The following is a 25743-nucleotide window of genomic DNA, read 5'->3' as shown; positions in this document are numbered from 1 at the left end:
AGAGCTGAAACTGTTTGTTTATCATTTGGCAGTTGACTCAATCAGGTCAGTTCCCAACCCATCAGTTTGGCATTTCAATCTGTATCTTATGTTTCAAGAGTACTGTTTTTATAAAAAGCCAGATTTGGCAACATTAATCTTATACAATAAAAATAATTCTTCTATTGTGGAAAAAGAACACTTAAAAAAGCTCTAACTTATGGAAAAAAACCCACACAACTGAAAAAAAAACCAAAAACAAAAACAAACCACCCCACTGTTTCAGGCTGTAGCCACTGGGGAAGATGTAGTGTCTATGACATTTCTATTTGGCATTTGTGAATCAAAGAAGAAAAAGAAATGGCACATGGCAAATAAAAAGAGATTCTAACATACTCCACATATACATCCCAGGTGGTGTCTTAATTCATTACTGTCTTCTGTGCACCTTAATGAACTGTGAAAAATATGGTTAAATTTAGTATCTTAAACAACTGTAATGCCATTTCGCAATCCAAATATTCTAGTGTCAAAAGTGAAGACAGAATTAAGACACCCGTGTCAAGAACTTAAAAATCACAGTATCAATACTTTTAATCCTTCAGAGAAAGTACATACTATAAAATTAGAATGACTGATGATTTGAATTCGTATGATAGTATTTTCCTGACCAAATCACTCAACAGAAAATGTTTCACCCAGGAATGCAGGGGAAAAAAAAAAAAAAAAAGGGCCATTGTACCTTGTAAAAGATAAGGAGAGGAAGGAGGGAGAGAGAAAGGGTGAGGAAAAGAGGAAACCAGCTTGATTTTGCTTCAACAGCAAAACCTGCTAATCTTCATAATGTACGACTGAGAATTTAAAACACATTGAGTCACAAGGTTTTGCCTAAAAAAATGAGGAATGTGCTGTGAATGTACTTCAGCATCTTTTGTTTTTCCTCCATATAGTTTAAATAAAATCATAATATTAATTACAAACTCTGTGGACATTCACAGAGTCCAGGCCGGCAATAAATTAGTATTATGCAAATTGTTTTCACAGATAATACAGTCCCTCTTGTATATCTTCAATCACACAAATGTAGTTTTGGAGGGTCTCCTAGACACAGTAGACACAGTTAGACCAGGTTGTACTCCTTCAGGTTTAACTGTAGGATTGTGTCCTTGACAGCAGCAAAGACGAAGCGGATGTTCTCTGTGTCTGTAGCGCATGTGAAGTGGGAGTAGATAATTTTGTCACTGTCTGGATTCAGGTCTACAAACATCTTCAGGATGAACTCTCGTGCCGCTTGTGCATCCCGTTGTGGTCCTGATAAATAGGAAGAGGAAGTCAGTTTTCTTAAAGCCAATTCAGTACTTGAACTTCTTTTAACAGAAAACAAGAAAGGCTCAGTCTGTAGTCCTTATGTAAGAGGTGTAATCAATAGCATCATACACTGGCTACTTTCTTTCTGCTAGGAACTATGAAAAATAAAGATGGAAGGAAATTCCATAAATTCTATCAAGTTAGAGCTATCATGCCAAAGCTGCTCTTTAGCTGATGACTATCCTCCTTCTTTGGTAAGATAATGTTTAAAACAGGGAACTTAGAACTGCACAGAATGAAAACAGAGAAATGAGCTACACTAGTAAATCTTTAAAGAAAATGTTAAGATAATTGGTGAATGTTCAGTCTACATGTACTGTATTTAAATTATACTTCATTTATTTTAGTATGGTAACTTTTGCTAGTTTTGTAAGTATTTTAATAGGTAGTGTAATGAAGTTAGATCCTGAACTAGACTGACATTGTTACCAACAGAACTTCATTTACTTTAGTGATAATAAAATACACATACTCTCCAGCTGAAGCTGTTTGATTGCAAAAGGCTCATGTTCTAACAAATCACTTGTTATCTAAATTATGTATGATAATGATTCTATCAGATCTAAATTAAGGTTGTAATTCCCAGATGGACAGAGCTAAACCACATGTTCAGCTTTACAGAAGAGAGAAGGTAAAGTAATGACTTCCAGGCTGGAATAGTGAGGATTCATTTACATTCACAGCCAAAAGAGCAGTGCAGAAGCACGAACACAAGCCACATGCTGTTGAATTCTGTTCCATTATTCCAACCTACCTCCGGAGGCCATTACTGCCTTGCTCTCCTGTTTCTGGAATTTGCATTTCTACAGAACATGCATGTTTTCTGTGTTGCTTCCTCCTGTTCTCTTCCTTAGTCCTGTCATTACATGGTGATATAAATACCAGCACTCAGCTGCTGTATGTAGCTCTGTCCTTCAGTACTTACAAAATCTGTACTCTGGGGGTTAGCACATGCCCGCATATTTTTCAGCTGGATGATAACCTTCCAATTTGGATAACTATAAAATTTATGTAGGGAATGCATGGAAGAGAAATCATGTACTTTCTGGTGTGCTGCAAATCCGTATCGAGGGGGAATAAGATTCTGCAATATATGGGTGTGTGCACATGAACACATACACAAATGTATGTACATGCATACATACAGACAACATATTTCCTGAGATTTGGGAATGTAAACAGATCATAAGCTCTCTAGAAGACTGTTCAATGCTTCTACAGCTTCTAACACACAATAGACTCTAGCCTTTGGCTTGGTCACCCAGGCTCTACAGAAACAGCAGCAATGATAAGTCTCACACTACCATGAGTAAATTTGCAGTATTCCGTGAAGGAAACTCTAAGACTTTCAAAGACACTGATTTCTTCAAAGTAAACCACTATTTTAAACAACCTCCTAGAATTTTCAGTTTCATAGTAGCTAGACAGAGCCCTCAAAACCTACTGCACTATTCAAAGACTATATCCAAACTTATTTATCTAATCAGATCTCTACTGACTATCATGTAATTTAAATTTTTGTTTGCCTGAAGTTCAAGAATGGAAAATTGAGGTTTGAAAGAACATTTAATACCTCAGGAATTCAGAAAAAATTGAAAGAGTCAATGTTAAATTTAGACTGCAAAGAGGTGCAATAAAAGGGTGCAAAGAGTGGTACTGTTTTTTCTGAGTGCCACAAGGAGTGCATTTCTTTTTCTTTTTAGCTTTTGTACTTCAATCTAAACCTTCACCCCAATTTATAAAATGAAATCCTAGCAGTCTACAAAATCCCACAAGAATTCAATCACATTTAAAAAAATTACATTATTAAAAATTGCAAAGCACCTTTTTTTTTTAAGTGCAAAATTTATCAAATTATCTATGTGTCTAGCATTTGGACAAGGCTATTATGATTTCTCATTACTGCAGTGTAAATAGGGCATGAGCTCTGATGTCTTTATACTTACCATCATACTCTGGAAAATAATCAACTAGGTGCGAGTACATAATTTTCTCCTCTAAGAGATCTTTTTTATTTAAGAACAGAATGACTGAAGAGTTTTGGAACCATGGATATGTTATAATTGTCCTAAAGAGTGCTTTGCTTTCTTCCATTCGATTCTGGAATAGAAAAGAGAGTGAAATTTTGGTGGGCATGAAAATACTTTTTTTAAAAAATAAATCAGTGCAATTTCACTTTATTTGGTAAATTTATCCACACCATGTTTTGCATCTTCCTACCAGTACGTAAGGTTTGAGTAATTAAATTACAATTAAAAGGCAAGAAGTTAATTAAATATGCAGGCATATTTTTGCGAATTCAACTGCTCAAGCGTAAGTGTTAACTTTAAAGCACAGGCCATGTACATGAAAGCTCTAACAGGTGTGTTTGTAAAGTCTCAGTATGGACAGTTATGACCAGATCAACTTTAAAATAGCTGCAAGTAAATTTGAAACCTGAGAATTTTTCATCTACAGCAAAGACTTGTGACACAAAATCTTAAAATCTGTGAATTGCTAAATTTTTTTATATGATTGGGTTAGCCTTTAATTACTTAACTGCTCCTGAAAATACTACGCGTTTTAGCTGAAATGTTAAGTGAAGCTACAGTTCCATTTGCAACACTTTTTTGTCATCGTAAAATTAAGTTACAATTTGGTAATATGCTGACATGATGTGGTTAATTCAGAGAACAAACCGAGTTCAAAACAAAGGAATTACCTTACTCTTTTTATTATTATTATTGAATGCTGCAGGCCCCTGAAAAATACTGCTTCACCACCAAGCTGTGATCCAGGGAACAGCAAGGAGGTGAACCATAGAATTGTAGATAATTGTCTGAATTTGTCAGGTAACTGTAAGTGTATCTTTACTTGCACTGATTTACATTTTAAAGAGACCAACATAAACATGTACAGGAACGTCAAACCAAACCAACAACAAAATAAACCCCCACACCCCAAAATAACAACCCCCAAAGAAACCAACAAACGTAAACCAACCACCAACGAAAGACTCAAAAAACAAACTCTAAAAAAATTCTGTTTTGTAGAAGAGGATTGTTTGGTCTCTTATGTCACCACAAAATCTTCAAGCATTTTGTTAAACCTTAGTTCATGCTGGTGTCCAAATGGGACACCATGTCAGGTGTCTAAATATATATTGATAGATTTGAGAAAGTAATGCAAAGCAGTAAAACCTTTGCTTTCTTGCACTAATAACTCACATTGATTTCAATGGTGCCAGGATTTCATTCAGAAAAGAGAAAAATTGAAATGTCAAGAAAGCTGAGCATAAAACTTAAGTCCTGAGACTAATTCTTAATCACACTATTTTCTTCTCAACAGTCTAGATAAACTTTTTTCCTCTAAACAAGGCCTTACAGAACAGCAATGGGAACTACACAGGATAGCTTTCACTTTCACAGCTTGATGAAAAAGAGAAGGCAATGTAAACTTACAAAATACAGTTTATAAATATTTATCTAAACTAATTAACACTTGGTTTCTTCTAATGTGACACTTATAAGGTAAAAAAGCAATAGCAGCATTCTTTCACAGTAAATTTACAAGCTAATGAAAACCTCTCAGTAAGAAAAGTGCACACCAAACAAAGAAATTATTTATCTAAAGCAAGTGTTTCTGTTTTTCACAAAAATCCTTCAATACAACCGCCCTATTTTCATCTATAATGCTGTTGGGTTGGGGCTTTTTTCCATATACGTAACACAGAATTGCAAAGACAAAATAAATAAATCTATTTGAACACATTTATGACTTTTCCTCTAAGAAAGCTCAAGAAAATTGTGATCCCAAACATTGTTACTAGACCCAGAATACATTTTCATTTCCTGTTTTAAAGGTATACCAACAAGATGAAGCAGAAAAGGCGTGCAGATAAAAGCTACGCTGATACCATGCTTAAAATCTGTCATCTCATCAGCTAAAAATTTAAAATTAAATGCTGCATATCATAAAAATACCAAGAGACCTACAAAATAAAGAAAAAAAATGTCTTCAATGTAAGAAGAGTATGTCTTGCATTATATATTAATGATGAATTCTGTATAATATGAACTGCATTCCAGAGAGTCACTTTTTTACAAATTTATAAATGTCTCTCCTTGATGACAGATCTCCTAAGGATTCCACTCAGACAGATCAGAGATGAAGCAGGTTTTCATGACTTAAAAGAATAGTTCAAGTAATTAAAAAACAATCTGGGATGCTGAAAAAAGGATACTGTTAAGACGGCAGCGTAAAAGAGCAGAAAAAAAAATTTGTATCAAAAGAAATAATTACAACCTTCAGGAATTTTCAGAAATGGTCAATATACACAGTCTAACGTAACTGATAGAAACTCAACTGCTTGGAAAAAAATACATAGTTCGGGATGCTGGTAACTGAAGTCAATAAAACGCTACCAGATTATTTCACCCTCATTCACTTCACTGTATTCTTTAGTATAATTGAAGTGTAATTTCATACAAAAGCCACTTGCCTCCAAGTGTCATCCAGCTAACTGTATTTCCAGAAAGACCCGGGCTAAATCTGAATCTATTCCTGATTCTGAGAGAATAGGCTTTGAAGAGGCAACAGCAGTAGACTGTTGCCCTTGCTGATTTTGTATTAAATTAGCCAGTCATAAACAAAATAATCTGGAATTCAGAGACTTGTGTGAAATTATAAAAAATGAACATTGTATTGCCAGAGCCCACTGAAGTAGAATTATTTCTTAGGGTACAAGGATCTTGCCCTGTATTGTCATATCAGATGAGGCTATCAGGAAAGCAAGATGGTAAGGTCTGTGCACCAAATGGTAGCTCTGAGGAACACTATTTTAGCACAGGGATTATCTCAGAGTGGAACTACTACAGAACGACCCTTATGCACCTCCATTTGAGGAATGAAGCAAACAGCAGGGATTTAGACATCAAGAAGGCCGCAGACACATTTTCTAAGGAGCTGGCAAAGGATGGCAAGCTGTCTAAATCAGTTAAGTAAAAGGTCACTCTCCTTAAGATCCATAATTGAAAGGTCTATGAATTTTCATGATCCTTCTCAAGGAAAAAAATACAGAATGCTATGTTCTGTCCTTGTAACAGAAGCATGGAAAAAAGACTTAGGATATCACTGTTTACCTCCTCTGAGCATACGTCACATTGCAATGCTCCACAGACAAATATACCTTCAGAGAAGACATAAGTAGTAAGATGGTACTGCCAGAATTTTAAAAGATCAGATCAGTTAATTCAAGGGATTCAATACAAATGTCATACAATTTGTATATTTAACAAGTGTCTTGCAAATCTTCATAAAGATATTAATCAAGAACTTGACACCTGCCTTTAACAGGATGCACTGCTTATCATAGAAAAAGTTCAGCATTGGGGATCTGACCTTCTGTCAGATGCAATGTGAGGAAGGCCTTGCCAAACCAAGCAAGACACGCGGCTCTTTGAAAAGAGGACAAGAACAGTGGGGAGCAGGCAGTATTCAACATTTTGTTCAAGCACTTGATCTGATTTTATGAGCCAGCTCTACTTCACCAAATTGCTTCCAGGAAAACCTTACTTAAACTTCAATGGAAAAGGCTGCAGAAAGAAACTTGTGAATTACTAATGTACAGAAATGTACAGCTGGAGCTGGCTGAAGGCTCTCTCAAGTAGCTGACAGCCATTCTCAGAAGCGATGCCAACCTTCTCAGCAACTCCCTTCTGACAGCAGCAACAAGCTCACCATGGCACCCTGGCTTATCAGGCAGCTGGCACATGGAAAATGAGCACAGGATCATTGTTTTCACCATCCCTCAAAATCTGCTCGCCTCAGAAACTTCCCTGCTCTGCTTGTCTGCAGTCAGTCCTAAATTGCATACTGGTGTTGCCAGCCATTACTCCATTTTCCTCCTTATGACATAAAGACGTCAGCGTAAAATTCTCCCATCCTCCACACAACCCGACACAAATATAACTATAGACACAAACCCCACCTTTTATCACATTTTATATCCAAATGCAAACTCCTCCTCTTCCTTATTTAAAAAAGGGTATACTTCTACCTTTTTTTTTCCCCTTTTTAATCCCATACTTCCAGTTTTCATGTTAAAATTATGGATTTCAAGTTTGAATTTAGGTATTGAAATTCTCTTTGCTATCTGTTGCTCTGAAAAAAATACGCGATTACTCCCACAATTAAAGAAATAATTTGTAAGTGTGTGACGTTAAGTTGACAAATTCTGAAAAATACCTGAAAAACCATAAAATAGCATTTAAAAGCTACATCAGTTGGTACTCAGTGAAGGGAAAGCTAACACAGTGCTTTAACAGAAAAGACCAAATACAATATTAATCTGAAAAATACAGAAGTAGTAGTGGAGTTTCACCCATTATTGTCTTTATGATTGTCTAGAGTGGCATCTAGCGGGCATATTATAATTTACATATCAAATGAAAAATGTAGTAATTAATTTTTGTCTTACAACTTGTTAGTAATTTAAATAGTGTCTGTTAACTATACTGGGATTTCACAGACTTTGAGGGGCTGAATTTTAAAATTATGTGAGTGAAGAAAGTGAGGAGGCAAACGAAAGGCAATTTTTAGTCAACAATTTGCACTGTGTGTATAACTACATTTATGCTGTTAACAAATGTTTATTTGACTGAGAGGGCTTTCAGAGATGATAATTCTAGAAAAGGAGATACTGATGCAAAAAGCTTTAGAAAAAAAAGAAGAGGTTAATACTTCTGAAGTTGTTTAGTATCACAGTAATGGACTCTACTACTTTACCTGACAAAATCTTGTGCATGTGAATGGTTTTTGTGCAAAAGGCTGATTAATTAGGAATGTCTCAGTTCTCCAAATAAGACTTCCATCAATTATTTAAGTAGGAGCAGTGTAGCTGCACAGAAAGATCTACAGTGTATTCCTTGGCTAAAAATTTAACAGAGCTGCTACATGAAAGCTGGGAAATAACAGAGGAAATCAGGAAGTAGGAGGCAAGTACAGAGTCCTCCAGTATGTGAAAAAGTAGCTACAGTAACAAACTTGGAAAGGCTTCAGATTTTTGCCACTGGTACAAAGTATAATCTTACAGCTACAGTGCTGTAACTAGCTATCTAAGAAAAAATCTGTAATGGTTGTACAAGTATTTTGATGAGTAACTCAAATGCAGTGAGAGACAACTTCAAACACAGAACTCAGGAATAATCCATCAAAGCAACATGTTCAACAACCACCAACGCACAAAATTACTGTCCAATAAAAGTGGCCCAAAAAGTCACTCCAAAAAACATGGTCAAACACTGCTACAAAATATTCTTTTTATATATATATTTAAAAGGGCTGTTTTCATGAAATAACATGACTGCCACAATAATCAGTTTTTAACTAGTATCTTCAGATTATTAAAAAAAAAAAAAAAAAAGTGGAAACAATTTTAAAATTAAATGGAATTTTTTTTTTGGGCACTTTTTGAACCTTATTTAGGGGGGAAAAAAAAAAAAAAAAGAAAATAGAAGCAGTTATCTTTGCCAGCAATTGCTGCCAATAGCAACATTTACCAGCAGTGTTTCTGGCAGCCTCTGCAACCATGTTCACAATTATTCAACCTCCCATTTCCATTATAAACTACCCACTTACACAAAAGACAGAGGCTCTGACTCTTCCTTATGCAAGTACTTCCCAGTACTGATACTTTACATTCAAAAGGTTTATTATCCACAAACCAAAAAGGAAATACATACGCATATATGTGTGAACAGGTATGAGCAGATACAATACATACAGCAACAAGGTTTGGCATAGGTGGTTAATGTGTTATTTTCTATAGTTTTGAAATAAACAGTGAGTTCTGGAGATTTTATTCCCATGGAAATAACATTGTTAAATAATTCTGAAGACCACTTGAGGACTTTAATTCTATCTGAGAGTTCACACTATGCCGCTGACCTATGCTCAATTGTTCTGGATTGATGAATGTTGATGAAAAAACCAGACAACTAAAGTATTACGTTTATTCATGATGCATAAAAAGAGAAGTGCTCTGATCTCAACATTGTTTTCTTTCAGCCCTCATGCTAAGCCATACAGGACTAGGCTGTGAATAAGGAACACAAAGTGCTGGAAGAGAAGTGGAAGCATGCCCAGATGTGAACAGCCAGATAGTTCCAACGAAAAAATGGAATACATACTTGAGATAATTGCCTCCACAAAGACTCAAAGTATACTGAACTTTGTGGGCTCATGCCATTTCTTATTTTTGTCCAACATCAAAAGAACGTGTGATTGGAACACTGTACCAGTTTGTCACCCATTAACAGACTGTACTGATGAATGGTACAGAAGTTCCATCTATCTATTCTGCAGATGCATTTTATCCAGATTCAAAACATGAGTATGTATGTCTACATTAATTAACCTGCACACACACACGAATGCAAACACGGTAAAAATACCTATCCTAGGTTTCATTTGACTATTTTAATGTATTTTTAAATACATTATTCTTTTAATAATTTTTAAAAAACCAAGCAGCATTGATCCTTTCTACTTGGAACAACCTAAGAATATAAAAAAATTTCCAGCAAGTAAAAGAACTGACATCCCTGCACAATGTCTTTATACACTGCTTGAAGCACAGAAACATCACAGAAAACCACCCTACAAAGTTCCTTCAGTTTCAATTTGCAGTTATAGCTGAGGTACTGAGCCATAATTTTCTAAACAGCCTGTTTTGACTTCATGCAAGTGTTATGATAAAATCACAAGACAGTTCTTCAGTGTAAATTAAGTACTGTGAAAGAAACTACATTAATTCCAATATCCACCATCAAACAAAGCTTATGATATGACCACAAAGACGTTCCCCAAAGAAACAAGCAAAAAAATTTCCTTTCATTTGTCAAACAATTATTCTTCTACTTAGAGAAGAATTTATTGTGGAAAGGACGTGTGGAAGTCATCTGGTCCAACTCCCTGCTCCCAGCAGCACTAACTCTGTCATTAGATCAAGTTGCTCATGGTCGTGTCTAGTCAAGCTTTGTACATCTCTCCCTGGGATGGAGATCCTATCCCTCTAAGCAACCAATTCTACTTCACTCATATGTAGATACCATCTTTCAGCCCTTATGATTTATGAACACCAAGCTAAACATGATTTTACTGAGGGGCACTGTTTTTATGGACCATTAAGTCACTAGAGAGTTTTAATGATTCCTTGGTGGTAATGTCTTGGACAAGCATTTGTTTAAGAACAACTTTCTTCCCAGATTATTTAGCTCTACACCACTTCCAAAAGGGACTCCACCAGTCACATGTCCCTTCTACCTTCTCTCTTGAGCTCTCTTGTTCCACTTGTCTGACAACCCCCTGAATTCCTGCAAGGTTTGTGCAATGGCTTTCAGAACCATTGCTTGAATCACTTCCAGATCTACTGGTTCTGTTCACATCTCAAAATAAAAATGTTATGTTTTCCTAGTGCCATGCAAACATCTGCTACTGGCAAATGAACCTGCTACTCTACATTTCAGAAACCTAGAAGACTTAATGGGGATCACAGCTGCACTTTATTCCTAAGTAACAGCCACTACTTTGAAAGTTTATAAACACAGGATAAATCTGTAAGACAATGGATGCTGAACACAGAATGAGAGCGTCAAGTCAAAACAGCAGGATTCTAAACAGTGCAAGCAATAGTCTTCACACAACTCTGGCTGCTACACCACTGCATATTACAAAGCAGCAACGGAGCAGGTTTAGACAAGCCTGCGTGGAACTCTTTCTGTTCAGAATGAGAGTGGTGACACATGCAGAAGTATTTGAATATTTTAAAAATGACTGGTTAAGACTGGCACAAAAAAACTAAACCTGGTTATCATATCAGGTTAGATGGCACAGGTCTTAAAGAAGACCAAGGGTTACATGTTACACTTCCTTAAGTGAAAGCTAGTGGACTGATGCACACAAGGCAAAAGCAAGAAGCTAGGAAAATGATCTTCATGACAATTTCTGTGGATATCCATTCAGTAATATTGTTGTCAAGATCACAGAAAAAAACATTTTCAGAAAGAACTGCAATCTGGGATCAAACCAGTAAATACATGAATTATGAGGAAGGGAATAAATCAGTGCTCTGGAATACCGACAAAATCCAGATAGACTGGCTACAGCTTGCTGAAAGCTGAAACTAAGCTGCCCAGATGAGTGCTTAGCTCTGAGACAATTCGGATCCATTCCAGAGCTAGCCTAAGGCTGCTGGAAAGTGCTACTAGGGTACGTGCGTATGACCCAAAACCAAGAACTGGTCTGAATTAAAGTTATGAATATATTTTAAACTGAAGGTTCAAAAAGGTTCATAAGTTTTCCACTGTTAATGTTAATTAGAAACATTAATAGTTTAGCAGTGAGGTGGAAGAACCATCTGCAAGACAACGAGGAGTTTTACAACTTTTGCCTCCATGAAGTGTTTCAGAACTGAAATCTTGAAAACAGAGAGAACAACACGTATGCAGCCATAAAGAATATTCAAATGTTACGAAGTGTTTCAGAACTGAAATCTTGAAAACAGAGAGAACAACATGTATGCAGCCATAAAGAATATTCAAATGTTTTCTTTTTTTCAACTGGTTTTTATAAGTATGTGTTAAGAGACATGCATAGGACGGTGCCAGTAAGTAATTCATGGAAGTTTGGTGAGTAACTTACAATATCCCTCAGGAAAGACAAAAAATATGAATATTAAATAATTTCCCTACTCTAAACTGCCTTCACAATATTGAATACAAGTGCGCCTTCCCCCTCAGCTCACTTTCTTACCTCTGTTAATTTTGAAATAAAAATACAATATACATCCTATGATTTAAGTGTAAGGAATGAAGTTTACTGCTTTAGGATCCATTCTAGCATAGAATTATGAAACAGTTGGGGTTGGAAAGGACCTTAAGATCGTCTAGTTCCAACCCCTCTTACCATGGGACACCTCACACTAGACCATGTCACCCAAGGTTCTGTCTAACCTGGCCTTGAACACTGCCAGGGATGAAGCATTTACCCCTTTCTTTGGGCAACCTGTTCCAGTGCTTTGCCACCCTCACTGTAAAGAACTTTTTCCTTAAATCTAATCTAAACTTCCCCTGTTTAAGTTTAAACCCATTACCCCTTGTCCTACCACTACAGTCCCTGATGAAGAGTCCCTCCCCAGCATCCTCGTAGGCCCCCTTCAGATACTGGAAGGCTGCTCTGAGGTCTCCACACAGCCTTCTCTTCTCTAAGCTCAACAGCCTCAGCTTTCTCAGCCTGTCTTCATAAGGGAGGTGCTCCAGCCCCGTTATCGTCCTCGTGGCCCTCCTCTGGACTTGCTCCAGCAGCTCCAATGCCCTTTTTATGTTGAGGGCACCAGACCTGTACACAGTACTCCAAGTGGGGCCTCATGAGAGCAGAGTAGAGGGGCAGGACCACCTCCTTCAACCTGCTGGTCATGCTTCTTTTGATGCAGCCCAGGCTACGGTTGATTTCTGGGCAGCAAGCGCACACTGAAGCCAGCTCATGTTGAGCTTCTCATCAAGCAACACCCCCAAGTCCTTCTCTGCAGGGCTGCTCTGAATCTCTTCTCCTCCCAGCCTGTAGCTGTGCCTGAGGTTGTGCCAACCCAGGCGTAGGACCTTGGACTTGTCTTGGTTAAACTTCATAAGGTTGGCACTGGCCCACCTCACAAGCATGTCCAGGATGCCACCCTCTGGATGGCATCCCTTCCCTCCAGCCTATCAACTGAACAGCTTGGTGTTGTCGGCAAACTTGCTGAGGGCAAGGAATCTGTAAATTTCCACTGCCTATTTTTGTGGCTTTGCTACATAGCTACACTAAGAATATTTCTCTATATTCAGCTGTATTCCCCTTCTACACTAAAGAGATAGGTGTTTCTGAATCCTGTGGTGGAGCTGATCAGCTCTGCCATATTTGAAGACTGATCCTCTCCTCCCCATTTGATCCCTGTAGTGCTCCTCACACCATTCGGTGCAGTCATGCATGACTGCTGGTAGACATATTTGGAAAACACCCGGGACGAGACAAGTGAAGTTATTTTTCATTAAAACTGGTGCTTTTTGCTGATGCTTGCTTACCTCATTATCTGACTCCACAAGCACTTGATCATATTCACTAAGCGCTACTAGGAACATGATAGATGTGACGTTTTCAAAGCAATGTATCCATTTTCTTCTTTCTGATCGTTGGCCTCCTACATCCACCATTCTGCAAAATTAACATTCATATCAACGCCATGAATACCTTAACAGATAAACACACAAGCACACACGGTGACAAAATTCAAGAATTTAGCTGAAAACAAAGTTTGGTTTGTTTTTCTTAATGTCTTTTTTATTGATAGTGGAATCTGTTCTAGGTAGACAGTTTGCTGAAGAAGAATATATTGCTTTGAAGTCTGAGGTGTTTTCTGTATTTAGATTATTGTGGGTCTCAAAACCCTCAGACTTCTGAGACACAAAGGTTTCACGAGCCATGATTTGGCAGTGTATGCCCTGTGTATTCAGCAAAAACATATGTGAACAGAATAGACTCAGTGGCCTGCCTTTTCCCCACCAAATTACCAGAGTAAAACTTCCCAACTTGTTAAAGCTGCCCATTTTAAGAGGACAAACAAAATACAACATGTACTTACTAAAATTTTTAATAGACCAAATTAAAACTCAAATTGCTCACACTGTATTCCCACCCGACCCTGTATCTCAGTGTAACTAAACACAGGTGTCTAACTTGCAATTGCAACTCCATAGTTTTTTTCAAACAACTGTACTTGCACTCAAGCAGGGTTATTTATCTGTAAAGAAGAACAATTTCTCTCTAAAAATCAGCTACACAAGTGGAAGCGTTATATTCCACAATTTACATGAAATAAGAGGATACGTGACTGTATTTTCATATTATTATTCACAGTCAAACTTTGGTACCTACTACTGAAAAGATGAATTGCAAGTTTTCAGAAGACAAACCTGATTGTCTTTCATCCTTTTGACATCTTTAGCATCAACTCTTTGTTAAATGTGAACAATTACATGAAAAAATAATGACAAAGCTCAAATTTTAAAAACACAGGCTAATTTCTTTTTATGCACTTTTAACCAATATCCTATATATGGTATTACTAATGTAAAAGGAAACAGAATAAACTACCTGAAAATGACGCTTTGTAAGTCGAATGGATATTCAATGATCCCTGTTGTTGGGACTCGAACGCGGAGCACATCTTGCTGAGTTGGCAGGTAGGTGGAATCTGCTATGCGGTCCAAGTCATTAAGATAGCTACAGACAGGGAGAAACAGAAGGAATGCAAGACAGTGACACCATCATCCGACTGAGGAAAAGAGAAAGGAAAACTTGGGAAGGGAAATGGGCTGTGGGGTAGGAAGAAGTGCAACAGAAAAAAGAGTATTATCGGCATAAAAGAGGGGACAAAGTATAAAAATGTGCTCCATCCCCCCCTTCCTGTACACTCCCATAGCTTCAATTAAATTATATATAAGGGTAGCGCATTATTATGTTTTATTTTTGTCCTGGGTTCAGCTACAGCAGTCATTTTTTCTCCTTCTTAGTAGCTGGTGCAGTGCTGTGTTTTTGACTTTCAGTCTGGGAACAATGCTGATAACACCGATGTTTTTAGTTGTTGCTCAGTAATGTTTACTCTGACCAAGGACTTTCTCAGTCTCATGCTTTGCCAGAGAGGAGGGGGAGCCAGGAGGAAGCAGAGGCAGGACACCTGACCCAAACTGGCTAAAGGGGTATTCCATACCACAGCACGTCATGCCCAGTATAGAAACTGGGGGGAGTTACCCGGAAGGCCCAGATCGCTGCTCAGGTCGGGCTGGGTATCGGTCGGCGGGTGGTGAGCGGTTGTGTCCTCTCCCCTTGTTATTCCTCTTATCATTATTATTGGTAGCAGTAGTGGTTTGTATTATACCTTAGTTACTGGAGAGCTGTTATCTCAACCCGTGGGAGTTACATTCCTTCGATTCTCCTCCCAATCCCTCCGGGAGCGGGGGGAGGAAGGAAAAGGGGGGGAGTGAGCGAGCGGCTGCGTGGTTCCAAGTTGCCGGCTGGGCTTAGACCACGACAATTTTCAAACAACTCTGAAAATAGCTTTAACATGTATATTCACCAAAGATTCAAAGTCTTCAATTATATAATTCTAAGCAATGTAGAGACAAAGAATATTATAATATGTGTGAGAAATATAAAATTGCAGTTTTATCTGAATATGCAACATACTTCTTATTCATTCTGCGCTGCCTACACAGATACATGGAGAGACAACCATGAATCTCCCAAAGAACAGTGAACTGCTATAGATCAGATCTCTGGCATCTTGAAGTCCTGCATTCACACTCAAACTTCTGATTAAGTTAATAAGGCATGAAATACATGCCAGTTGGTAAGAAACCCCAAAATGCTTAAAATTGCTTGTAATTTTTCATTAACTACAACACAAAAATCTTCTGCTACTGCTTAATGATGGATTTCAATCATAAAGCAACAGAGTACGGCAGGTTTTAATTAATTCTCATAAAAGAGATGCTTCAAAAATTAAGTGTACCAATGTGTGTTATAGCCTGTTTGGGTCCAGGAGATGGACAAGTAGGGCTTGTTCAGTCTGGAGAAGATAAGGCTCAGGGGAGACCTTGTAGCAATCTTCCAGTACCTACAGAGAGCCTGTAAGAAATCTGCAGAGGGATTTTTACAAGGGCTTGTAGTGACAGGACAAGGGGAATGGTTTTAAACTGAAAGAGAGAGATTTAGATTAGACATTAGGAAGAAACTCTTCACTATGAGGGTGGGTGAGACACTGGAACAGGTTGTTCAGAGAAGCTGTGGCTGCCCCATCTCTGGCAGTGTTCAAAGCCAGGTTGGATGGGGCTTGGAGCACCCTGGTCTAGTGGAAGGTGTTCCTGCCCATGGCAGGGGGGTTGGAACTAGATGATCTGTAAGGTTCCTTCCAACCCCAGCTGTCCTGTGGTTCTATGATATCTCATAAAATTAGTGCACCAGGAAGCTTGGGCTCTCCCCATGGTAGATGTCTGAGAGAGACTGCTGCGGAACATGAAGTTCTTGGGCATTTAGTTACTTCCCAGCCCAAGAATGTCCTACAGTTAGCCACTGAGAAGATAATTAACCTACAGATAACCGTTTACACAACCATTTTGTTGCATTCCTTTGGCAAGCTTCATTTTTGTTCTCCAATGTGAGCCTGGTGACTGTACTTCTGCACAGCGGACATGTTGCTAAGATATCTGTAATGCACGTCTGACTGATTTCAGAAAGGCAATAAAACAAAGGGACAACAGCACACAGTTAAATCTCACTTGAGTTACTGGAAACCATTAAATGGGCAGATGGGTATTTTTTTGTCCTAACACAAAATCATTGATGTCATTAAGTTCCAGATGCACTAATTTATCCTTAAAAATACTTATCTATTCCTCATCCTCATTCAGTTCTGCTCAAGTTAGCTCATTCAATTACTGAACAGCAACCTTCCCCCTCATTTCATAGTTTGCATTTTACACAGCCTATACATCCATAGAAGACTCCTTGTGCATCCTGGTGGAGTTTTTTTAGATTTCTTCACTTAGAAATCAAAGAATGTTGGGCTAAGAATTAATGTCCTAAATTATACACTCAAAGCCAAAATCAAGAAAGCAGTATCAAAACCACTAATAGTACCTTACAGAAAAAAATCACCAAACCAAACCAAAATCAGATAGCACGCAGGAAATCCTTTAAAGGATCATATGACAAACCATAACCAGAATCTACAGCCCAACAAAAGCAATTTAGAATAATCCTGCATTTTTTATTTTCAGATAATGACATTTAGCCCCTACTGCTTTCCCTTCTAACTTAAAAACTTAATAAAAAAAATCACTATTCATTTATATAAATAAAAATGTCCCAGTTCTTTGTTGTGCAACCTTACTTTTAAATCTTTCATGATTGCTATTTTCATGCTGTGAGCATAGAGCAGACAATGAAATTCTTTTTAAGTAGAAAAAAAAATTTCTTTTAAGTTTTGATTTGTTGTGGTTTGGTTGTTTTTTTTTTTTTTTTTTGTTTGGTTTTTTAAGCAAAGACATTTCTGTTGAAAATTACTTGTGCTGAAATTCAGATTTTAATGAAGTTTGTGCATTGCTGCTCTGAAGCAAAAGAGTACATATTTTCTGCTACTGACTTTAACAGTTCTGCAGATCAGATACACTGTCTGTTACTGTATGAGGATATGTAACTTCACATTCTGCTATCAACTTCAGTGGGATTAAACATGTTTCTGAAAATCAGACTGAAGGCTTTGCCTGCATCAGCAACACAAAGCCCTTCAAGATACTCTAAAATCACCAAAAATGCTAACACATTTCTATTAAAATCATTCAGAATAGTGAAGAAAGACTATTGAAATTGCTCAAATTAATCTAGTTTATTACATGGATACAGCCTGGGGTGTGGGAAGTCCACAAGCTCCCACAGGAAAGCAGGGTGGAGTTACTTCCTCCACTGAGTTATATGCAAGCAGATAAGAGAACTTTATGAAGAGAACTTTATGAAGGAGGGCTGTGTGCAATGTCTCGAGTCTTTGAATTCAGATGGGTGAGGAGTGAATGAAAATGAAGATTTTCACTGATTTTTCCAAACATCTGACTATAAAAATTCATTCACCATGGCTTTAAAGCAAGTACTGACAAACATATCACTTGCCTGGGCAAGTAAGTTCTGTGCATGTGCAAAAAATGTAAAGATAAGCACTAGGTACTTCAGGCTCAGTGCCTAACTCAAAATGTATGCACAAATACTGCAATGTCACTGAATTTTCAGTGCATACTAGAAATGGCTGCATGTGCACTCTTGCAAACAAACCACAAGACTTGTCATAAACATGAACTTCCACAAAAAGTGCTGCCAACAACTGCCCAAAGCAGATGTTTCCTCAGCTTAACAACTTCAAAATTTAAAATCATAATAACGATACAGGTATTACATTGGAAATACTCTGGCACTGGTCCTGAGGGCCAGTCCAAAAGCAGGTAACCACGACCAGGGTTACCTTGGGGAGTTCAGCTGTGTAGGTAGCAGCAACTGTGCAAGTTGCCAAAGCCTCAACGAAATACCACGCTAGGCACCTGCTAAGAAGTGTCTTAACTTTGAGGAGACACACTGTAGCTGTACAGCCTGTCACCCAAACATTACCTACTCAGCTAGGCACTATATAAAGGAACAAAAAAGGGAAAATCACATAAAAGTATTCAGGGGGAAAAAAAAAATATCCCCAAGGGGAAAAAAACCCCAACAACAAAAAGCAAAAACAACCCCCCCCACCCCCCCCCAAAAAAAAAGAAACCACACAAAAAACTCCAACTCAAACCACACAGGTCTGAGCAAATTTTTATACAGTGCAGACTAAGTTTAAAAACTTAATTTTGTAAATTAGTTGTGTAAAAATGAGCTTTAGTGGCTGCTGAGGTAATTTTCCCCGGAGGTTGCTGTAGTGACAGGCAGGCGGTGCATTACCAAGGTGATGCGTGTGTAAGGAGCTGCCAGCATGACCCTCTCCCCATGTCAGGAGAACTGCCACCGCCTGCAGATCACCACAGCATGTTTGTGATCTGCACGCTACCAGAAGCGGAGGAAGCCTTTTGTTTCCCAGTCAGCACTAAGAGAGAAGCACTTACCTTTAAGGCATTTCACATCACCTATGACCTCTAACAAGATCCAAGCCTGCAGCCAGCTCCAGGAAAGCTGCCAGGCTATGGAGGTGCTAAGAAGGTCCTTGAAAGAGAACACGTTTCAAAGGTGCTGTTTGCCCACATTTCAAATTAAACAGCAGGAGCAGCATCATGGGAGTAGACTGACTGGCTCTGTACTTCCCTACTTGCCTTTCTCAGAGAAATCAAGCAGAGAGGTAAGACTCCGAGCCTTAACAAACAGACTGGAATTGTTTTAACCAATAACCTTCTTCAAGAGGTTAAATATAACTCCATCACCATGAACAGGTTACTCAACATTCAGCTTTAATTCACTTCCAAAAGCTACATCACCTAACAAAAACTGACGATCAAAACTTACCTGAATTTACTTTCAGGGAATGAGGTCTTGAAGCACCGTCAACATGAAAAAACATGGGGCAGGCACTTTAAACACCCTCCTCTAACCATGAGCTAACATTTCCCATCATCTTTGAGGCCAGATTTTTGTGGCAAGTAATCAGGTGATAAAGTAGGATTTTCTCAGGAATGAATCCATAAAAGTGATTTCTGTAACTTTAAAATGTTTAGTGTAGAGCCTAATTAATCAAGAGAAGGCAGTACACCATGGGCAAAGGTAGAAAAGCTACAACCCTCATCCATCTAACACTTGTTTCCCTTTCCAAGGTTAAAAATTAAGATTGTTCTATCCATCAGTGTTGCCCAACAACTCTTCCCAGACTCAGCAGGCAAAACTTATGTACCAAGATGCTGAATTACTATTCACTAGGACCTTAACAAACCCTGCTCTTAGAGGCAGTCTGCCTATGAGACCCTGTGAGCACAGAAGTCCCTGGGGAACAGATCATCTCTGAAACTCATTGCTGAAGAGAAGGGATCTGCCTGGCACCACACTGAGAAACACTCACAGAGAAATGGCTAAAACAAAAACAAACATTGCAGAGGGGTTGGAACTAGATGATCTTAAGGTCCTTTCCAACCCTAACTATTCTATGATTCTATGTTGAGATAATTACTTGGCAGTAATAAAAGGGTCGATCAGTCTAAAACCAGGCAAGATGACTTATTACCAGCCAGTCCGCAAACAACATGACAGTTTCTTGATCTGTATGGACAGAATAAGAGTACAGGGGAAAAGGGAAGGGACAAACCCCAAGAAATTACAAAGTTTGCTATTTAACATACAGCTTGTTGAATGATTTCATTGCAACCACAGATGTAAAAGCAAGGCTTACCAGCAGCTTCATACACAGATGTTTTCACTGTATTCAACCATGTATAACAGCTGACTTTTTCCAGGTACGATAGTAACCACAAACATTTACATCTTTTCAACCCTAAGGCTTGCAGGTTTAATGCAAAAAGAAAAAAAAAATAAAAATCCTCAAAGTCAGGACAGTTCATAAGCAGCATGACCCTCCACAAACTGCTCTCATACACATACAGAGACTGCAAGTGAAAATAAAACCCTAACCGAAGTCTACGGCTATGGCTAATGATGCAAACAAAGAGTATTTGGCTTATCTCAGTCCCTTGCAGCCTGGCTGTTCCGGAATTGGTTTGGGCTACTCTCCATACTTTTGTGGGGTCCGGTGTGGTTTTTGGGGAGGCTGGTTGGTTGTTTTGCAAAACTCTTTAACTGGCTGATGAGACTACCCCAAAATTTGGCCATGTGCTGGAAAACAACCTTTGAAAAGGAAAAGCCTTTTTCTGTATTTTTGAAAATGCATACTACCTGATTGTCTTTCAACTCCACATTTGCAAAACATTAAAGTTGCTGTAGCATGATTTTTCCTACCTCACAAAACTGCCAGAGTAACTGACACAAGTGGCCTCTTTGCTAACATGCAGCAGCAGTGCAGTAAATGGAAACAATTTTCAGTGTACAAACATGAGCTGTAAACCAAACTAAGTGTAAACAAGTATTGGCCCCATTTTCAGAACTTCTCTGTAGGTCTGCATTTCTGAGCCTGTACACCATTGGTGAAAAGTTGAGGCATGTTTACCAGCTTCCAGAACTATCTAATCTTAATGTAAAGTAAACAGAGTAAACCTAAGATCTTTGCAGTGAGTTACGAAGAAGTCTGTACTGTACTCTTTTTACCCTTATCCCACTCAAATCCTACCTAACTGTCTCTCTCAATTTCCTACATGGCTAAAAGCCAACCTTAGCAAATGCTAGAAACGAGTAAGTCATCAAATAAAAAAATGCTTGTGCAGTCTTTTCTTAATAGGAAATGTGGTTTAAGAATTATAGAAATATAAAAAATGTGTTCAGTACTGCATGGAAAAAAAGGAACCTGGAAGAAATGCATAGTGTATGCTCCTTTATATAACCCCACTTCCCTTTCTGAATTTCCCTTGTTGTGTTGCATAATCTTCAGTTTTTCTGTAAGATGCATAGCTTTTGTATCCAGCAAATCTCATGTCCTATTTTCTTCAGACATTTATTTTATGTTTGGGAACTATATCTAAGACATAAGATAGGGTTGGCATGGTTCTGCTGCTAGTACTTGATCTTCATATTCAGACTTTTATTTGCTGTTTTTATTTTATCACAAAGCTACATAAGAGAAGAATCTACCATTTTGCAACATAAATTGCCCCTAAATGTAGCTTTAGAACCTTCAAGTACATTTTTACAAATGAAGGGAAGAAAAAATCAATGAACAGTATTAAAATGTTTATTAAATGATGATGTTCCTACGTATCTTAGAGTATATTTATTCTTGTCCCCAACAAATGACTATTATACAGATATCATATAGGCAGTTATTAATAATTTGCTATACCAGTGTCAGCCACAGAGCAGGTCTCAATTTAGAACAGTATTAGTCCTCCAGAAAGGCTCACAGAGACCCATGATATCGTAAGAATTCCCTACAGCTTTATGAAGTGAAAGAATGAATGTTCTGATCACTAGAGGCAATAAAAACTTAAAAGATTCATACAGTGATTTTTTCCCTTGTGTGCCCCTAAGCACATCCTATTTAGCACACAGAAATTCCACTGAAATGCACCCATTTCAGAAGTGGAACATGGAAGCAAAATGCTATCTTTTTTAGGAATGAAGGAATTAATTGTTCATCTGAAGTTATAAAAATCTTCAAACTCTGATGGAATACCATCATATAAAATTACTTGATAACCAAAGCATTACAATTCATGCATCGGTTTACAGGAAAAGTGGAACATGAACTTTGATGAGCAGACATCGTTAGGATTCATCTCTGTCTTCCATCTAAAAAATCAGTGATATTCTGAAGACACAAATGTGAAATCTTACTTATGACAACAGTAAGGCTGTTGACTCCCCCTTCCTCAGGCTTTGAAAAGCCATTATGTAATGAGACTGTTGACTGGTAACCTGTTTGTATCTGGGTTAAGGTCTTGACACCCTGTACAGTACACACTGAATGATCTCATCTCACACAGCTATTACTTAAGGCAATCAGCAGCGTGGTGTTGGTTTATAGCTGTCTCACACAGTGAATAGTATCTTGGAGGGAAGTGGTTTAGTGGTAAGTAGGTGGCTTAGTCATCCCGTAATTTATATGGGAAGTGAATAATCTCAGTTTACCTGATGTGTTCTTAACTTCACCACAGAGAAATCTAGAAATTGCTTTTAAAAACAACATTAACATCTAAACTTTGGAGCATTCAGTCGCAAGAGAAGAGAATGGAATGCATTTGCTGAGCCACTAAGAGGTTCAAATCAACCTCTAGGCTGCAGGAAGTTTTCTTTCCTACCCTGCCCTAACCTCTTGTGATAAACACACATCTGATGTATTCTTTCAGGGTACTAGCAGTGGGTGTAAAAACATCAAAAGCGCAGCTAACAATGACAAAACAGGTCAACAGATGACAGAAAGTATACAAACATGGAGGGTATATTAAAAACCAGAGTTTAGAAAACATAAACCCCCCAGAAAATACAGAGGAAGAGATTTAGGAAGACAATGTGATGAAAAAAAAAAAGCAATACAGTGAACAGACTGAAAATACTAGTACTATAAAAAACCAGGGGAAATCTTCTAGGAAGATGAGAGGCTCATGCAAGAGATGCACGAAGGACATGTGTGATATTGACACATATGTTTAAAAATACTGATGCATTCTCACAAAGCATACTGACACATGCTTACAAGAGGTCTAGTGGACAACAAACCACTTTGGTATATCCATCAGGTCAAAAGAAATTATCAAGACTGACCACATCAATGGCCACCAGGGTTCTTTTTCTAGTTTACTGACTTGTGAATCTCAACAGTGACTTTTAAGCATTTTGTTTTCTTGCTTTGTGACAGGAATTAAAGTTAGAAAATTCTTTTTGGTGTTTTCTTGCTAAACATACATACTGTGTTTTTGAAACAACTTTCCTTTGGTTTCTGCTAATTGCTTTCACTGGAAAAAACTCTACCTGCAAGCATAAATATAAGAGAGGCCCTTCTAAAGACTTACATAAAATGATTCACAATTCTCATTTAAAACAGATTTTGCAGAAATCCATATTATGAACTGTAATAGATAAAAGTTACCAAATCTGCAAGAACTCATGTTAAATTGCAAAAAAAGTTGAGCTTGAAAAGTAACCAACTGCAAGGTAATGTACTAGCAATTTGCTTCTACAGCTTAGTGAATTATTTCCTACTGTTTTTAATAAAAAAGATACACATGGTGACAATTTCATAAGAACTAGGTCAAAACTATGGTATTCAGCACAATCTGATCTGAAGTAGCATCAGATGACTATTTCCTGCTTTGGAGATTAAGTAATTCTATTTTTATCCTCTAACTCACAAAAAATACCTATATGTATTTCAACTTTAAAAACAGCATCGCATCTGTTGTGGAAACAAAGTTAGGACCTACAAATCTAAGAAATTCAAAGCTTAACACAAGCTCTGCTTCACCTTCTACTTACGCTTGCTGCTCATTTCAATATGGAAACAAGATGAATGTACATTGTCAGTAACTTGTTTCTTAAATTTTCTTCTCACTTTTTATGCACCCTACAGTTTTTCACTTTATGTAATATTCTATTTGTTTTCTTACCACTAAAGAACAAAACACAGTATGGTTCTTTTACGGGGAAGGTGAGAATCCAAACAACTAAGAGAGATCCGACTGTGCTTTGCAATACTCTCACCAAAACATGCATACAGAAATGATAAAAGTGATATGCTGGAAAGGTAACCAGCTCCATAGGACAGCAATCTACATAGGATAATAGGAAACTATGCATAGGGCAAATGAAGAATATGGTGAGGTGACAGCACTGGAGCAAATCAGAGAAGACTTATGTCATCTATCTGTTGATCTTCGGATGCCGAAATTGCATCAGCAAGGTACAAATGAATTCGTCTTGACTAAATTACATATCAAGTCTTGTGCTAGGCCAGAACCCTCAGACTACTCTGCAAATAAATGTCATCCCAGACCTCTCATTTCCAGCTTGCATTTGTGAGTGTATGTAAAAAGACAGTAAGGGTTTGAGCATGTGTAACAAAAGAAAACAAAACCATCAGTGACTAACCATCTCTAGTTACAATCTTCATTTAAGACTTTAGATGATCAGAGACTGACATCCTGTAAAACAAACACGGACATAATCCTGAACTGGATGTACTCTACTCCTTGAAGTGTCCTCTGAATTCAACTCACAGCTACAGGTTGGGCACAAAAGTGATTCAGGGCAGCCCTGAGGAGAAGGACTTGGGGGTGTTGGTTGAAGAGAAGCTTGACATGAGCCAGCTTCAGTGTGTGCTTGCAGCCCAGAAATCAACCGTATCCTGGGCTACATCAAAAGAAGTGTGACCAGCAGGTCAAAGGAGGTGATCCTGCCCCTCTACTCTGCTCTTGCGAGACCTCACTTGGAGTATTGTGTACAGTTCTGGTGTTCTCAACATAAGAAGGACATGGAACTGCTGGAGCAAGTCCAGAGAAGGGCCACAAGGATGATAAGAGGACTGGAGCACCTCCCGTATGAAGACAGGCTGAGAAAGTTGGGGCTGTTCAGCCTGGAGAAGAGAAGGTTGCGTGGAGACCTCATAGCAGCCTTCCAGTACCTGAAGGGGGCCTGTAAGGATGCTGGGGAGGGACTCTTCATCAGGGACTGTAGTGGTAGGACAAGGGGTAATGGGTTTAAACTTAAACAGGGGAAGTTCAGATTAGATCTAAGGAAGAAGTTCTTTACAGTGAGGGTGGTGAGGGACTGGACTGGGTTGCCAAGTTGTGAATGCTCCATCCCTGGCAGTGTTCAAGGCCAGGTTGGACAGAGCCTTGGGTGACATAGTTTAGTTCGAGGGGTCCCTGCTCATGGCAGGGGCTTGGAACTAAATGATCTTAAGGTCGTTTCCAACCCTAACTATTCTATGATTCAGGTATGTTTGTGCTTCATAGACATACAAACATGTACACAAATAAATAGTATAAGAACCTAAAAAGTAAAAAATACTTTGTTAAAAAGAGAGAATGATATTTCGTAGCCACCATGTACTTACTATTTAGTTGAATCTGACAACTGATACTCCCGTCGTCTATCATAACACTCCTGAATTCCAGGGTCATTCCATAAGCTTCTTATTGCATCTACATAAGGGGTCTCAAAAGTTGCCACCTTCTCTACATCGACTTCTCGAACTAACTGTGCATGAGC

At 38.2% G+C, this 25743-nt stretch overlaps 1 protein-coding gene across 1 annotated transcript; it reads right to left on the bottom strand.

Annotated features, from left to right (window-relative positions):
- Positions 1-599: 599 nt before the first annotated feature.
- On the bottom strand, positions 600-25743 carry GNAQ (guanine nucleotide binding protein (G protein), q polypeptide; the record flags this gene model as incomplete). Its single annotated transcript, XM_010010860.1, has 5 exons — positions 600-1290; positions 3294-3447; positions 13443-13572; positions 14512-14640; positions 25589-25743. Coding segments are annotated over 5 exons (759 nt in total), but the record flags the coding sequence as incomplete, so codon positions are not given.

Source organism: Nestor notabilis, unplaced genomic scaffold (genome assembly GCF_000696875.1).
Source record: "Nestor notabilis isolate BGI_N333 unplaced genomic scaffold, ASM69687v1 scaffold18933, whole genome shotgun sequence".
In the NCBI taxonomy this organism is placed as follows: Eukaryota; Metazoa; Chordata; class Aves; order Psittaciformes; family Psittacidae; genus Nestor; species Nestor notabilis.
This window is presented reverse-complemented; position numbering and strand designations above follow the sequence as displayed.